Source organism: Podarcis erhardii (assembly GCF_964252035.2).
Source record: "Podarcis erhardii genome assembly, chromosome: 9".
Classification (NCBI taxonomy): domain Eukaryota; kingdom Metazoa; phylum Chordata; class Lepidosauria; order Squamata; family Lacertidae; genus Podarcis; species Podarcis erhardii.
This window is the reverse complement of record NC_138512.1, coordinates 25,984,437-26,001,476: the sequence shown is the minus strand read 5'-3', so window position 1 is coordinate 26,001,476 and position 17,040 is coordinate 25,984,437. Positions and strand designations below refer to the sequence as shown.

Sequence of the window (17,040 nt, the reverse complement as noted above, 5' to 3'; positions counted from 1 at the left end):
CAACATTCCTCTGTGGCTGTGCATGACATGTGAAGGTGAATAATGGACAAATGATCTTCCAAGAAAGCTTGATGATATTAGAGTACTACTAACATTCTCATCCATTGAGGAGCCTTTGACAAAGCTTCCTAGGAACCCCAGGATTTTCTGGACCACAGTGCAAAAAAACATTCCCTTAGATAGCTTTAGAATCAGAGAATGCATCTTGAATCTTTTCAAAACTATTTGGGGTATGTGCTTGAAAATGTTTAATTTAGTTTCACTTTCTGAAGGCCACTGTTTAGTTTCACTTTCATTTCGTTTACACTCGTCTCATTGCATGTTGGTTATTCTCAGTTTTCATTTCATCTTCATTTTTACATTGGTTTCAACCAAGATGCATCCTCTATTCTGCTGCCTATGACATTGGTGAATCTGATCCAAATGGCAGAACATTCGCAGGCATTCTGCTATGCCTCTGCCTACAGCATCATACCTGCTGGATTTGGTACAGATTGGCCAAAGGGGATCCCATTTTATAGGCAATAGAGAGATCCAACTGCTTTTCTCTTGTTTTCCCCCCATGCAAATATCATGACAGTTGTGGGTATTCTGTCCCCCAAGCCATCAGACAGAGGACAGTTTGGAAAGGGGTTCTGTTTGATCATTGGAGACTTCTTGTTCTAAGCTTCAGATTGGAGAGTTGGCATGTCTTTTCAGTTCCACAGTTTTCTCCCTCCTCTTGTTCCTTGTACCATTTCAGGAATATTTTCATTTTCAATGCAATGCAATGCCTTCTAGGTAAAACTAACATATGAAACTTTTTTTTTTTTTTAAAAAAAGTGTACTCTTGTTAGTTTCTCACATTTAAATTTTTGCATTGAAAAGTAATGTGGGGTAATTAGTCTCACATTACTTTCTGAAACTAAGGCACACCCCAACCATCCATATAAACAGGGGACTTAGTAGTAGTTTGAGAACCACAAAGCATATGCATTGCATTCCAAAGTTTGTCTTCCATGAGTAGAACAACCAATGAATGAATCACGATTGATTGGCCTGACAGACAGAGATACCCAGGGCTTCATCCTGCCGAGTTTAGGGCAGCCTTCTTGCCCATACAAAATCAACCAGCAAATATATGCTGCAGTTTTGCCATTGTTTAATGGGGTAGTTACAGCGGGAATGATTGTGGCATTTCTCCTTGCCCAAGTGATTCCTGCTTGACTGAGATTTCCCCCATAGACTAAAAAACGAGCTGCCAGTGTTGCAGATCTAAAACTTCTTCTTTCTCTATTCTTCAAATTAAAATGTCTCTTTCCATCATGAACAGTATATTTTCTAAGAAGCCCATATATTCCCTCCCCCCCCACATAAGAATTTTGAAAGCACAGGTGGAAGCCATTTTCTTTATTAGAAGCAGAAAGCATTTAAAGTCTGTGCACTGGATCAATCCCAAGGCAACAAGGGGGGGGGGAGCTGTGAGAATCCCATTTGTGGGGGGAAAGCAAATGCATTGCTTTTGTGGAATGCAAGTTTATGTGCTGCTAGGTTTGAATGATTACTAGAAGGTCTCACAGCGCACATTACAAATTCCTTTGTCGGCTGCGTTTGGATTTTCTATATAGTCAACTGCCTGCCCCCCAAAAAAACTTGATATAAGACATCCCAGGCTTGTAGTACCATTTTCTTTATTTTTACAAGATAGATTTCAATAAGAACTGGATTTCTAAGCATAATACCGTTTTATGGTAAAATGTGAAACAATGGGAGATGTGGTTTCTTTCTCTTTAGACCAAAGGGTGGTTTAAAAGTTAATAGCCTATAAACTGGGCTACACATACCCTGCACTAAGGGCCAGTTCTGTCACCCCCATTTCTGTGGCAAGAAAAAACTGGATTCTGATTTGTGTAATTTCTCAGACATTGCATTCTTCATTCTGAATTTTTTTACCATGTGTTGTTTCTGAGAATAGTATGCAGCTATCCAGAGAGATGTTGAGCTGAAAGTTCTTCTGTGGGAACTTTCAGCTTGTATTTCAGGACTTTGGTGTGTGTGTGTGTGTGTGTGTGTGTGAGAGAGAGAGAGAGAGAGAGAGAGAGAGAGGGCAGCCGAACCCCCTCTTTCCAATTTGAGAGAAGGGAAAATTCAGAGGTGAAACTCATCACTGCCACCCAGAGTTCCTCCTTGCTCCTACCATTTTCTTTCCCCCAAAGTCCCCAAGAGTGACACTACAAAGGCCAAGTTTGCACATCACACTAAACAATGGTTGGTGCAGCTTTCGTTTTGCACTCCAGACATTTCAGACTACATTTCCCATCATCCAGTGCCTTGATTATGGTTGTAATGTGATTGGTTTTTTAAAAAATGTTGTTAGCTACCTTCAACTCCTTTGGGGGAAAGGTTGGGATTGGAATTTAAATCCTCACCTTGAACAATGGCAATGGCAGCTGAGGCTGAAGGAAGTTGTGGTCCAAAACATCTGGAAAGCACCAGTTTGGAGAAGACTGGTTTAGTTTTATGAGGACAAGCCTCAATGTGCCTGAGCAAAGCATCAGACTCTCACACTCCCCTTTCCATCTAAGATTACCTTCACTTCCAAAGAAAATTGGCTTCGTGTTACATACGGACTAGGGAACTAGCTTTGAAACAAACTCTGGGTAGTTTAACAAGCCAGCTTCATGACTCATGGTTTGAGTTCCTTGTGGCCACTATTTTGTTCAGCCTTAATACAGGGCACTACAGCTCCACCCTCTGGCCACTGCAGATCTTATTCAGCAATTCTCTGGCTTTTGAAGTATTTTCCAACTACTTTCAACCATGCCTCAAAAATAAAAAGAAACCTATTAAAAGCAATTGGCTGGCTGTTCTGGAAAACAGGATGCTGCCCTAGAAAGACTTTGATCTGATCTAGAAAAACAGTTCCTAATGGCTTCAAGTTCCTTCCTTACAGCTGCTTGCCTCTGTCCGTGACTGACAGAAATTGTATTATTCAAATAGGAAAATGTTTTGCAAAATAAACACTTTGCGAAAGAAAGAAAGAAAGAAAGAAAGAAAGAAAGAAAGAGGAAGGAAGGAAGGAAGGAAGGAAGGAAGGAAGGAAGGAAGGAAGGAAGGAAGGAAACTTTGCACATCAGCAATCAAAAGGGCTAGAAACCTGCTTGCGGAAAAGAAAAGAAATAAAGCTGTGATTCTTTGGGATCTAAATTCAGTAACCTCTACCACATCTGCAGTGTTTCTCTGGAATTGCAGCATGCGTGCACACACACACACACACACACACACACACACAATTTACAGTCTGGAACTGAAAACTTTGGCTGCTACTGAATTTGGACATGTTTAGCAAATGAATACATCCTTTCCCCAATCCTTTCCCGACCAGAAGGAAGGGTTGCACTGCCATGTTATAACGTGAATGCTTTTGCCCTCTGAACAACTGTTCTGTATGGTAGCAGAGGTCCCATTCCCGCTCAGCCATTGGTGATGTGCATCTCTGAGACTGCATCAGTTTGCATGAACATGATAACGACGATTTACGAGACCACCTAAGATTGTTGCTGGTGTTGTTGTGTAAGCTGGCATATTTATAGCAGCTATCACTGGAATTTTAAAGCGACACTTCTCCCTGTTATGCGTGCAGTTTCAACCACATTCTGAGGATGACTGAATGACCATAGCTCAGTAGCACAACATCTCCTTTGCATATAGGAGGGAGGGCTAGGAGGGCTGCCTCTCTGAAATCCTGGAGAGCCACTGCCAGCCTGTGTAGACAGTATGGAGCTAGATGGCCTGATTCCAGCAGAGCAGGAGACTCTTAATCTCAGGGTTGTGGGTTCAAGCCCCATGTTGGGCAAAAGATTCCTGCATTGTAGTTGGTTGGAATAGCTAACCCTTGTGGTCTCTGCCAGCTCTACAATTCTATGGTTCTAGCTTCCTATGTCCCTGTGTCAGCAGCTTGCCAGTGTAGGGGAGGGTTTTAACGGAGACCTGTGGGAGCTGCTGAGCTCCACACACACAGGATACAGGATTGAGTTACCAGATATTAAAGTCACTTACTCCTCTAGCCTGGTTGATGGTTCAATATATCTCCCTCTTCACAGATCCAGCTGTTCCCTTTGTTCCGACATTCCCAGAAGATGAGTTCATTGTCATCACCGAAGAAGAAGAGTCCTCCACCATCCCTTGCCGGACAAGTGACCCCAACACCCAAGTAACTTTGATGACCAGCGAAGGGAAAATCGTGTATGCCTTTTATGACAACAGGCAGGGCTTCATCGGAAACTTCTCCGCAGGCTCCTATCTGTGCAAGACCACCGTTAAGGGAGAGGAGTTCCTGTCCAGTCAATTTGTCATCTATATTTACAAAGGTATTTCTTTTCACCTTTTCTCTATGTAAGGGACAAATGAGTTTTTCACTCACGCCCTTGAAGCATGAGTGAAAAACTCATTTGTTCTTTCCATAGATCGCTGCAGTGCATTATATGTGGGGCTGCCTCTAAAGATGTGGGATGTAATCCACTGAGAGCAGTCAAACACAACATTCCTTGTTTTCCTAGAGAAGACATGCAGGGGAATGTTTGGTCCAGCCAGTCAAAAACTTCCTGTTTCCTTTTGGCTGGAACATCCTTCCTTTGCATGTGACTAGAGGTGGGCATGACCTTACCTGTCCAGGTAACAAAAGGACAAGGCATGCTGCCACACACTCTCTTTTTCACTTCCTCCTTCGTTGAACCAGCTTCTTAGCTAGAAATGGGGTATTGGGACCAAGTCTCCCATATGGAGTAGATCCCCATGTATCTATTTGTAACTAAGTCTGCCTTCAGGGATCCAACTGTGAACTGATGTGAGTAAACAACTTTTATCAACTTTAAATAAGATTGTCATGTGTTTATTCTTTTATAAAAGGGGACTTACCAGGAACATACAATTCAATACGGAATTGTATAGTAGTGAGAGGCTTACAGAAGCCTGCAGCCAGCTATCTGCTGTGCGTTTAAAAGGGGAATGTAAAACTCTGCCAAGTTATAGAACCTGCTAACACTAGCTAGGAAGGATATTAATAAACAATATATCCTCTCCTGCCTCCTTAAACATCCCCACAAAAGATAGTTCAGAAACTTCAGCTTTTGCAGAATTCAGCGGCCAGGTTGCTCACTGGGACAAGACTGTTTGGGCACACAAGGCCAATCCTACTGGAGTTGCCAATTAGTTTCTGGGCCCAATGCAAAGTGCTGTTTTTGACCTATAAATCCTTAAACAGCTCAGAACCACAATACCTCAAGGACCGCCTCTCCCCATACGAACTGACCTGGACCCCACCACACCCCCTGGTCTCTGAGCTGCTCCCCACCCCCTGCCCCAAGAGAGGTGTCTCCTCATCCTGCCCCACAGGGGCCTGGAAAGATGATGCCCCCAGACTTAGCGGTCTGACAGAGACCGACCAAAGGTGAATGTGAGGCCAGCAAATTACCTCACCTCGGGAGGCAGCAGTGACAGCAGCGGACGTTGCTGGGCCAGCTTGGTGGAAAGGCTCTCCTTCAGTGCTGGACACTCAGCTCCCAGGCAGGTACTTAGCTCCCAGCAAGCACAAGAAAGGCCAGCACAACGCCTGCCTGCCTGCCTGCTCAGCCTCCTGGTTTTCTGTCCATTCCCAACAGCAAAGGCTGGTGCACTGGCTGGCTGGCTGGCTGGGCTCCCTCACCCACTTGCCTGTTTACTCCGAGGCCACCTCAGTTCCTGGCAACCAGAACCCCCTGGCCAACCCAGGAGGCACTATTCGCCTGGGGAGCTTGTAGCCAGGGCTGCTGCAGCAAGCAGCCACACAAATCTTTGGAAGGCAGAGATGTGAGAAGGTATCACAGGAGGAAGGGAAGGAAAAAGGAACAGAGGGCAGTGTTGCTCACAGCACCCCTGAGTATCATTCAAGCCACCCGAGGGTGCCACGGCACACTGGTTGAAAGCCACTGCCTTACATTATGGAACACCTGACAATAATCATGTCATTTGTTGAATGCTGGTTTCTGAAAGCACCGTGGTTTATTTTAACAGACTTAGTGCAAAGGTCCCCCTCAACAGTTACTCAGAGCAAATTGTTCAAAAGAACCTCTGTGATGTGCAAAATATTTCTTAAATGTGCTAATTCTCTTTTTCCTCTTCCAGCTACATCACATCTTCATGTTGAGATTGAATCCCCCAAGACCGTGTATAAGACAGGAGAAACCATTGTTGTAACGTGTGTGGTCTTGGATAACGAAGTCGTGAACTTACAGTGGAATTATCCAGGGAAAGTGGTAAATATCTCTCCCCCCCTGCCCAAATACTTGTTGTTGAATAAGTGACCAAAGAAGACTGTGGGTGGAGTTTTAGGGGGATTTTTTTTGGTAAAAAATAAAAATAACAAATAGAATAAAGACAGATGAGAGAGCATTTTCTTGTTGCGTTAGCTGGGTATCATGAACCAAGACTTTATTGTTAGTAGACCTGCAGAACTTTACAAGATGTTAAGAGGAGATGAGTAACATATGAGGTTGACAGGAAGTGGGACAGTGGTTATAAAGTAATAACACTCCCCTCAAACCTGGAAAACATAATAGAACAAAAAATGGAGTGTTTCTGGAGCTGCCCACATGTTACACTTCTGTACATGTGAGAATATGACTCTCTACAAATGACTTCAAGTCATAATCAGATGGGCTGATTCTTCTCTGAAGCACAGCACATCAGAGTTAACTGGGAGCTAGTGCAGCAGAGGATCTTAAAGTGCTGGATTGGGACTAATTCTGCTTCAGAAAGTTATTGCAGAGATAAAAAGAAAGAGTGGAAGAGTAGAGAATAAATCACAACGGGCTGGAGCCCAATGGCGGTAGTCACACTAAGGTCCCATTGATATTCATGACTACCTGAAGTCCCATTGATTTTGATGGGAAGCAAGTGGATCCAACTTAGTGTTTATCACAGCTACCTCAGCAGAAAGACAAGAGAAGAATAAATCTCATAAATTGTCATATTGGGCCAAAGTGAACTGAGAATAGATCCCACGCATAAATTTATGATAGTGTATTCCTAGTCCCATTCATTCTGATTCTGCTGCTAAGATTTTCCTTTTCTCCATGTCCGTAATGTGCCATGTGATTAAGCAGATAAATGAGCAATACCATAAATAGGATTTGGGTTTTTTAAAAAATGTTTTGCTCTCATTCTTGGCATCTATCAAACCCGCCAACTGGCCTGTTTTAACCTGGACATCACGGATTACAGAAGCCAATCCTGGCATCTGTTTTGATTCCTGGATGTCTCTTTTTCGGTCTGGCTCTCTCGCGCTTTCAGAAAATAAAAAGTTGGACAGTGTGCTTCTACTTAACATCAATTTTAGTTCTCAGAAAAAGTCTTTATTTCTGTGTAGGCCCCCATTTTGTTAGTTTCCATATTCATCAAGAGCTCTAGCTATTCCCACTGCTTTAGATTTTTTTCACCACCTTTGAGGAAGGCTGTGCTGTGGTTTGATCTATTAGATCAAAGAATCCTTCCTTTGACAATTGCCTAAATCACAGAAACTGAGGTGCTTGGGATGGGTTTTTTGGAGGGTTTTTTGTGGTGCGGGAGGTATTATGAATTAATTTTGCTTTCTGAAAACCTGAATAAGTAATCGGAACAAAAATCAGTAGCATTGCCACTCAAATGGAAATAAATTACTGTGATCCCAGTTTGCTGACTTCCTTTTCAACCTCATTAGCATTCAGCACTGTGGACATGTTGTGGATTTTCAAATGTACTAATTCTAGGTTTGGGCCCAATTTTTTAATATTCACAGTATAAAAAATGATTTGTAAGTGAATTCCTTTGGAATTTGCTGCCAAGGTGTGTGGTGGAGTCTCCTTCTTTGGAGGTCTTTAAGCAGAGGCTTGACAACCATATGTCAGGAGTGCTCTGATGGTGTTTCCTGCTTGGCAGGGGGTTGGACTCGATGGCCCTTGTGGTTTCTTCCAACTCTATGATTCTATGATTCTATGATCCTTTGGCTGATATAGAGAGAGTGTATGACTGCAGTCTTTAGCATTCTCAATAGGTTATGCTCAGGGTCACTTGATTGAATATTCACACAACCACTGTGTTCCAGACAGGGCCCATATGTGCATATAAGCTGTCATTAGTATATCCTTAGCTAGATGATGAATTTCACAGGCAAGCAAGGTATTGTGTGCACGGTTATTCCCAATCTGCAAAGAAGAGGTGTATATGCCTCCTGTGATACAGATATGGAGCCACCACCAAAAGTGCGCTGTCTACTAGTGAAAAAGTCTTTGACTCTGTCCATTTGACCTTGAGATGAAGATGGGATCCACTATAGGGCTTTCTCTGAGGGTCTTTGTGAAACCTGGAAACTGATAATGGATCTTAAGGGTGAAAAGTTGTTTTCTGTAGCCATGTTGTTTGACCAAGTTTTCTGATCCTTTAACTATGCAGAAGAACAAAGGTACAATTTCACTTGAGGACATCAAAATTCCAACCCAGAAGCTGGTTTACAACCTGACCATTCCAGATGCTTCAGTGAAGGACAGTGGAGATTATGAATGTGCTGCTCTTCATGTGACCAAAGATTTTAAGAAAACGAAAAGAGTCGTGATCACAGTTCATGGTACAGTCTGTTTCTAGTTTCCTTTGTTGTTCTCAATTGAGCATGCTGACTATCATTGAGAGATACTCATGGAAACCTTTGTCCTCCTACAGATAAAGGGTTCATTCATCTGGAACCCCATTTTAACCCCATGGAAGCTGTCAATCTTCATGAAGTTAAAAAATTTGTAGTTGATGTGCATGCATACCCAGAGCCAAAAATGTTTTGGCTGAAGGACAATGTGACTCTGATGGAAAATCTCACGGAGATTGTCACTAAGTCCAAGCAGATCCAGGAGACGAGGTAAAGAAAATGCTTGCCAAGGAATTTGTAGGTTTTAGTTGTCCAGTTCTCCATTTGCAAACCAGAGTATCTCCTTGGAAACAGATTGATCTCTCCTCTAGAGAATCTGCAGCCTGTTCTGTATCTATATGAAAATTCCACTTGGCAGATTCTTGGTTCTCCAGTTCCTCTACTATTCCTATCTTTGCACATTTTTCAAACCTTTATTTGGCTTCATACAGGTTTTAAGAATTATTACTTGCTTCTCCTTCTGATTTATTATAAGATGTGCAGGATGATTCTATGCATGTTTACTCAGACATCTCTTCAGGTGACTTCAATAGGGTTTACTCCTAGGGTTGCCTGCTTACAGTTTGTTGTGTCCTTGTCTACTCAAAAGCCAAGTCTCCTTGGGTTGCATCCAAGAGTGTCACTCAGCTGACAGTAGGGGTGAGTGTATCTGCTCTGGAGACTCTCCCACCCCTCCAAGGGATTGCATAGGGAGGGGGAAATTGCTTACCTCCCTATTCCATTGTCAGAATCCTTACTGTCAGCTTTTGCAACTCTGTTGGATACAACCCACTAAGTGCACTGGGCTTACTCTCAGGTAGGTATAATAAAATAAGGCTACAATTCCATGCATAGAACCAGGCTATTAGAGAAATAGGGAGTGATTCAGAGAAATTTGAAGATTACCATGTAAAGTGTAGCATACATTTCCCCCCGTCCCATAGTACATTTGCTTTATCTACTTAAGTTTTACTGAATTAAAGTATATTCTTTAACACAGTAGATTGCCTTACATTAAACATTGGTTTAAAGCATTTATCTCATTCTGAAAGAGATAATATTTCATACATTTTTTCAGTTCTCCCTCCAAAAAGCCCGCAGAAGAAAATGGAATTTCCCCCCCTCCTGTTAAATTTTGCTATACCCCTCGCAAGGCCTTCACTAATCAGATCACCTCATAAATGTAAAATGTTCTGGTTTTTGTTTTGTTTATTTGTTGCTTCAGAGTATTACACACACACACACACACACACACACACACACACACACACCCCATAGCTGTCAGCGTTTCCCTTTTTAAAAGGGAAATTCCCTTATTCCGAATAGAATTCCTCGCAAGAAAAGGGAAAAGTTGACAGCTATGACACACACACACACATCTTCTCAGGCAAGCAAAAAGGGGACAGAACTATCCTTGCATTGATAATGTGTGAAATTAACACAGGCCAAATTTAGTCTGATCCATTTGTCCTTACCATATACTGAGCCTGTCTTTCACACACAGAGAGATTGATTTCCAACAAAGCTATCAGTTTGTTTTGCTTATATTTGTACTGTTCCTCTTGTTGGAAATGATCACAATGTTCTCTTTCAATAGGTACCAGAGCATATTAAAATTAATCCGTGCCAAGGAAGAAGACAGTGGATATTATACTTTTGTAGCACAGAATGAGGATGAAACTCAAAGATATATTTTCTCCCTGCTCATTCAAGGTAAACCTGTAAAATGGGTAAGATCAGTATAAAACTAGAGGAGTTAGGTAGATGTGGAAGTGACACTACAGACACTGATCCATAGGCCAACAAACAAGTATGAACTACTCTGGGTTTAGCAGAAAGTTTAGAAAGCTAGAAAAACTAAACTTGGAAATGGGGGTGAGGGGAATCCAGAAATCAGCTGTGAAGCTTGCTGGGTAACTGTGGGCTAGTCATTTCTCAGCCTAATCTTCCTCATGATGTTGTTGTGATGATAAAATGGCAGGAGGAACATGTGTGCTCTGCAGATGCGGAGGAATTTGAACTGTGCTCTCCCAGTTGTTTAACCGCATTGACTTTCAGGGAGAGTTAGGTAGCCTAAGGCCTGGTGTACACAGACAAAAACAGATGAGAGGATAAGATTGTTCCTAGCTTGAACCATTCAGACTGCAGGTGGTAGTGCAAGCTGAGACACACACACATCTGGAAAGTAATCACCGCACACAGAAATCAAGCATGGTGGGGGAAAGGCAAAACTGCAGTTATTCCCCCCTGGGGCGTGGGATTCAGTCATGTGATTCCCACCCATCTATCTGAATTGATGCAGCCCAAGAACAGTTTGGCCACCTCATTTGCTGTTTGTGTAGGCCACATTTGGGAACCTGTAGCTATCTACTATGGTCAGTGGTCAGGGGTGGTGGGTGCTGTAGCAACTGGAGAGTAAGAGTTTCCTAAGCCCTGGTGTAGACCAAGCCTAAATGTGCAAGCTACAGCCTAGATGACTAAATCCAGGTTACTTCTTTCATGTGACCCCGGCCATATTATTTGTACATTGAGTTCTTGCTCCTAGAAGGAAAGTTCTCTTGCCATTCGTGTATCCAGCATTTGCAAGAAACAGCATATGGTACGAATAATTCTTCTGAAAATAGGAGTCAATAATAAGGCAAATTATCTAGGAACAAACTCGCTTGCTTGCCGCTGTCCATGGAAGATACTTTGGAGATTAGTTCAGCCCCAGATGCCGACAAACTTAAACATCTGCTGTGCCTGGCTGAGAGTCAGAAATGGTCCCTTCCACATGGATTTGATTTGGAGAGAGGAAGGGGTACATAAAAGGGATGAGGAATCGCAGCACAAAATGTGCATTTAGTGTAGAACTTATCATGGCGACCATTGCTCAGAGATATTTTGAAAGAAGAATTTTGGATGTCTACTCCACCCACCCCCATCTATCAATCACTTATCCTAATTTATGTACTGTACTTGTGTGTAACTTTTCTCCTGAGCTGTTTACATATGGTTCCCAAGCAGCCTCTTATCCAGACCTGCTTAGCTGCAGCAGCAGAATGGCTGTCATGTCATCTGCCTTTAAAGCATTCTCTCATAGCTGGGAGAGTAGCTCTGTGTTAGAGAACATGGTTTGCTTGCAAAAGGTCTCAAGGACAATCCCTGACACCTACATATAAAAGGATCAGGTAGCAGGTGATGTCTAAGACCTCTGCCTGGAACCTTGGAGAGCCACTAAAAGTCAGAGTGGACAATACTGAGCTAGATGGATAATCAGTCTGACCCAACTCATAGGAAGGCCATGTCTCCTACTTTACAGAGGACAGTCCTCTATTGGAAGGGCTTCCAAGAACCGGAAGAAGGGAGAGTAGGGACCTTGGTGATGCCTGTCAGTAGCATGTGGACAGTAGACTGAGCAGACACACCAGTTCACCACTATGGTGAAGACACAGTGTATTTCTGTTTTAGTTAATTACTTCTAAATTTGCATGCATCGATACATATAAATCTGCATATCCACATTGTATTCAAAACACGTGGTAGACACCAGGTTGGCAAAAGATGAATGATCCAAGTAACAGTCAAAGCATGGCTTAAATTAGTCAATCAATCAACTCAAGCTTCAATTGATTAATCTGTGAGAGTCAGCTTACTAAGTGCAGGCCATTTTGGTCTGTGGGATGATGAACTAAGGGCTGGGCTTTTAAAGGCTGTTTGGGTTGTGATATGCTGCTGTAACAGAATGAAAAATTATCTTGGAAATAATCTAAAAATGCTTCAGCCTATTGACAGCCTTAACTCAAAGAGGAGTTCTGAAATGAGCAAAAGAAGAGTTCATTCTTCTCTTGATCGTGCACCCCCAGCTTGCTGTGTAGCTGCCTTGTTGTGACTGGATTCCTTTATTCCACGTCCCAAAAGTACTGCCATATTATGTTCTCTTGAAGCCAGGACCCTGCTAAGGCCCTACAGGATATGAGTCCCGATTAAAGCCAGTGAACTAGTAATTCCCACTGAAAACTAACCTTCCGTCTGATCCTATGCATGTTTATTCACTTGAGTTAATTGGGACTTTCCTCAAGAAAGTGTGCAAGGTTTTGCAGTAGAACAATTCCATACTATCCATCTTTACTCAGAAATAAGTCATACTGAATTCAGTGGAACTTACTCCAAGGAAAGTGTTCTTAGGATTGCAGCTAACAGCCTAATCTTACCTATGTTTAGTAAAAAGTAAGTCCCACAGAGTTGGATGGTGCTTGCTTCCAGTAAGTAAGTACAGGTAGTCTAGATACAGGAGAGGATCATGTGTTGGTGAAAACAAGCAAAGAACTCCAGAAAGTCTGAATCCCGATTTCCCAAAGGAATGACTGAGTTTGCCAGGCAGATGGGAGTTCAAAACTATGCTTCTGTTGCTTCTTTTCAATAAACAGAATTTCTTCAGCGCTGTAAGGATCTGACATGCTCTTCCCAAATTACCCTTTTCAGTTCCAGCTTTAATTCGAGATCTGGTGGACAGTCATCACGACTCTGCGGGGCAAACAGTAACATGCTTGGCAGAAGGGACACCACTCCCTGATGTGGAATGGCTGGTTTGCAAGGACATTAAAAAGTAAGGAAAGTTGATTCTGACCGTCTTAGAATATCATCTGTGTAATTATAAATGGATAACATGATTATAGATCGATAAGCTTATAAATTCTTTATAATACTTGCATTTTTTGAGATGGAGGGGATATTATTTCAGGTAATAATAAACCTCTGCAAGTTACTGTATATTGCTGTTGTAACATGGTCTTCTGAGTGGGTAGGTGTGATGTTAAATGACTTCAATGTGTCTTTTTATTATTATTTGGGGGAGAAACCACAACAATCATGTGACTACCCAACGATGACTGGATCTCAACATATGGGCAGGGAGGGGGTCCCAGCAAAATTACCCCCAGCTGCTGTTTCCTTTGGGAGGGAAGCTGCCAGCTTCTACTACAGTATGATTTATAACTAGCACCCAGGTGTAAAGATTACTAATTATCTGGTCATTATCAGTTGTATGTAGTCAATATTTTCTAAGCTGCTTTGTAGTCACTGGTTATCATCACTGGGCATGACCTTTTCTTGAGCCTTCATCCTCATTTGTTTGCCGGGAGCATCCTGTTTGTTTAATGAGCATTCGTTCTCATGCGTTTGTGGGGAGTTTAAATGATGTTGCAGAGTTCATCTTCTAGTGCATTTTTGCATGTTGGGGTCATGGGAAGTGGGTTTGTTGTACAAGACCTTCCATCCAACTGAATTTGATGGTTTATGTTTGAAGTCTATCTGAACATGGCAACAGCCTGGAATTGCCCAGTGAAGTTTCCAAGGTGGTACCTGTAATCAGCATGAAAAGCTTGCGAATTCTTCAAGGACAGTTTTTTGTTTTTTTTTAAATAGTTTTTATTAAATATTTTCTTGTGCTACAAAACACACAAATAAACGGGAAAGTACATCTGTCACCTCCGCTTTCAACTCATAGAGTCTTTTTCACAGTTCGTTTACACATAGTGAGAGACACTTTTGTCATAGACATCTTGCAGTGGAAGGAAAAGAGGGGAGAGAGGGAGAGAGACGGGGTGTCGTTCTTCCATTCTGTTTCAAAGTGTTAGCGTAGGAGTTTGTGTCGGCATCACATGGCCATGTTGTGTGTGTGTGTGTGTGTGTGTGTGTGTGTGTATGTGTGTGTGTGGAGAGAGAGAGAGAGAGAGAGATTGCAGGAGGTAGGAGATTGAGAGCTTGGTTGATTGTGTCCAGTTGACATTTCTAAGGCAATGTGTCTTCATACAAGGGGTTGCCAATGTTCTGGACTTCATTTCACCACATCCCTGATAATTAGTCATGCTGGCTAGGGCTGATGTGAGCTTGAGTCCAAGACAACACACTGGCCACCCACTGATGTATGTATATAAAGTTGTTTGCTCACTGAGCAATTCTCAATAAAAGGGAAGTGTCTGGCAACCCTCATTTATATCTATACTTCTCTTCAGGTGTAGTAATGACACCTCGTGGACCTTCCTGACGAACAATATCTCTGATATTACCATGGAGACTCACCTTGATCAGAAAAACATGGTAGAAAGCCAGGTGACCTTTCAGAAGGTGGAAGAAACACTGGCTGTTCGCTGTATGGCGAGGAATGACCTTGGCACTGTGACACGGGAACTGAAGCTTGTGGCTCCCAGTGAGTAAACATTGTATATGGTGGGCACAGCTGCTATTGGCTCCATCTCCTTAAAAGGGACCCAAGGAGTCATGAAACAATTTATGCTGTGTGGATGTGATCTCAGACCTTTTAACATGGCGGTGCCCTCAGGGCAGCCGTTTAGCTCAGAAGTCCAGGGCTCCACTGCTATGAGAAAGAAGCTCCTCAAATGCAGTGAGGCAGGCTTCACACTTTTTAAAGTAAGTGAATGGATACACATTGCCATCTAAAAGACCACATGATAGGACGATTAAGTCCAGAGTGTAAAATTACCTAGCTGCACCACTGTTTTAACAACCAGATAATATTGAAAACCACAGTCTTGCATGATTTAGTGCATCTTTTGGATTTACCATCCTGGTGCCTCCAATCTATATTCTGATGGCTTGGGCAAGATATGCAATATTGTTTGTCTAGTGTGAAGCTGTTTAGAAATATTTTCATGTTGCCGTATCCGAGATCACAGAAGCCACTCCAAATAATTCCCCTTAGTTATTTGCATTTTTGCACTCAAGGGCCTCCAAGCGACTGGCACGGTGAAAATAAAATAAAAGGGCATTAAAATCAGATAAAAGCAGCAATGAACAAAAAACTAAAATACTCATATGACAATATATTTAAAAGTCCTACCCATTTAAAGAACATGCCTATTCAGTATATGTAAGTATAATGGTATGTATATTAATATCCTGAGTGGGACGAACCTGTAATTGCTTAAATAATACTTAGAATATTGAAAACAGGAGTTGATGGAGAGTTGTGTGAAATATGGAGCCTTCTCTTCACACTTATGCCCCCCTCCAACTTAACTATAGCTGAACCCACAAAGAAAGGGTGTGCGAGAGGAATTTACAGAGGAAATAGTGGTATCATATGGATCTTTAATCTCAAGGAAGACAGGAAACAGCAACTGGTAATTAAAAGATGGATGCATACAAATCAAAAGAAGGGCATAATTCAGCTAGAGTTAAGGAGTTTTAATTTCCTTTTATTTCAGTGGGAAAGACTTAAGGCATGCACATAACTGATTTATCAGAAGTCCATTGAGTTGAAAGGGATTTACTTTGAGATAACTGTGTATAAGGAAATCCCATTGAACACAGCTGGACTTACTTTTGAGTAAGCATGTGTAGGGTTGCAGTTCACTGCTCGTGCTTAATTCTATGGAATTTTCTGCCTGTTATGCCAAAATAACTTGGCCAGACTTGGATACTACACACCTTGAATGAGGAAGAAGCACAATTTACTGTACTGTCCCTGGCCAGCCTGGGATCATGGCCACCGTGACTGCTTTTGAAAGTGAGCTCCTACCAGTGAGAGAAAAAAACTCTGAACTATACATTTCCTTTCTCCTACAGCTTTACGATCAGAATTGACGGTGGCTGCTGCAGTCCTAGTGTTGCTCGTAATTGTAATAATTTCGCTGATTGTCCTGGTAATCATATGGAAGCAGGTAATGTAGAAACACACTTCTTTAAAACTGTCTCCATTCACGTGTTCAGTAGGGATGAGTTTAACATGCTCCGTTCCATTCCTTGTGTGCTGCAGAAACCAAGATATGAAATAAGATGGAGAGTCATCGAGTCCATCAGCCCGGATGGACATGAATACATTTATGTGGACCCTATGCAGCTGCCATATGACTCAAGATGGGAATTTCCACGAGATGGATTAGTACTAGGTAAGGCCTTCTTGCTGCTACAGAGATAGCAGCATTCATTTAATGTAGAATATTAGTATCATTGTTAGCAATGTTTGCATAGCCATTGAGAAAGGATATGCTTTGACTGTGCGGCTAATAGCAAGCTCCTTCTCTGCATGCAAATCCTTAATGTAGCCAAAATGGCACCATCCATGTGCAAGAGGGAGCTATCAGCAGGCTTGGGAGAGCCCCAAGTTTGGCAGAAGTGTGGGAAGAAAACCCAGATTTGTGGGGGAACCAAAAAAAATGGCCCAGTGCAAAACTAAGGATGTTCAGTGGCCACAGAATACAGCTGACAGCTGAAGTGAGAACGGAATGGCCTATTCTGCATAAGGGCACAGCTGGCTGGAACCCTGAACAGGAGCAGTCCACACTGCAGTGGACATTTTGGGTGCTGTGATCTTGCATGCTGTCGGGCTGTGTCTAGTCACCAAAAGGTGCTTTGGGGGGGCTAGAGTG

General features: G+C 42.4%; 1 protein-coding gene across 4 annotated transcripts in view; it reads left to right on the top strand.

Annotated features, from left to right (window-relative positions):
- The window catches only part of PDGFRA (platelet derived growth factor receptor alpha), a 52,609-nt gene that overhangs the window by 19,087 nt on the left and 16,482 nt on the right, over window positions 1-17,040 (top strand). For all 4 annotated transcript variants that reach the window (XM_081875679.1, XM_081875680.1, XM_081875678.1 and 1 more), the window contains exons 4-12: window positions 4,083-4,349; window positions 6,142-6,272; window positions 8,446-8,617; window positions 8,710-8,899; window positions 10,266-10,381; window positions 13,133-13,256; window positions 14,665-14,858; window positions 16,238-16,332; window positions 16,428-16,560. In XM_081875679.1, coding sequence (XP_081731805.1) covers window positions 4,083-4,349; window positions 6,142-6,272; window positions 8,446-8,617; window positions 8,710-8,899; window positions 10,266-10,381; window positions 13,133-13,256; window positions 14,665-14,858; window positions 16,238-16,332; window positions 16,428-16,560 — 1,422 coding nt within the window. The remainder of the gene's footprint in view (window positions 1-4,082; window positions 4,350-6,141; window positions 6,273-8,445; window positions 8,618-8,709; window positions 8,900-10,265; window positions 10,382-13,132; window positions 13,257-14,664; window positions 14,859-16,237; window positions 16,333-16,427; window positions 16,561-17,040) is intronic.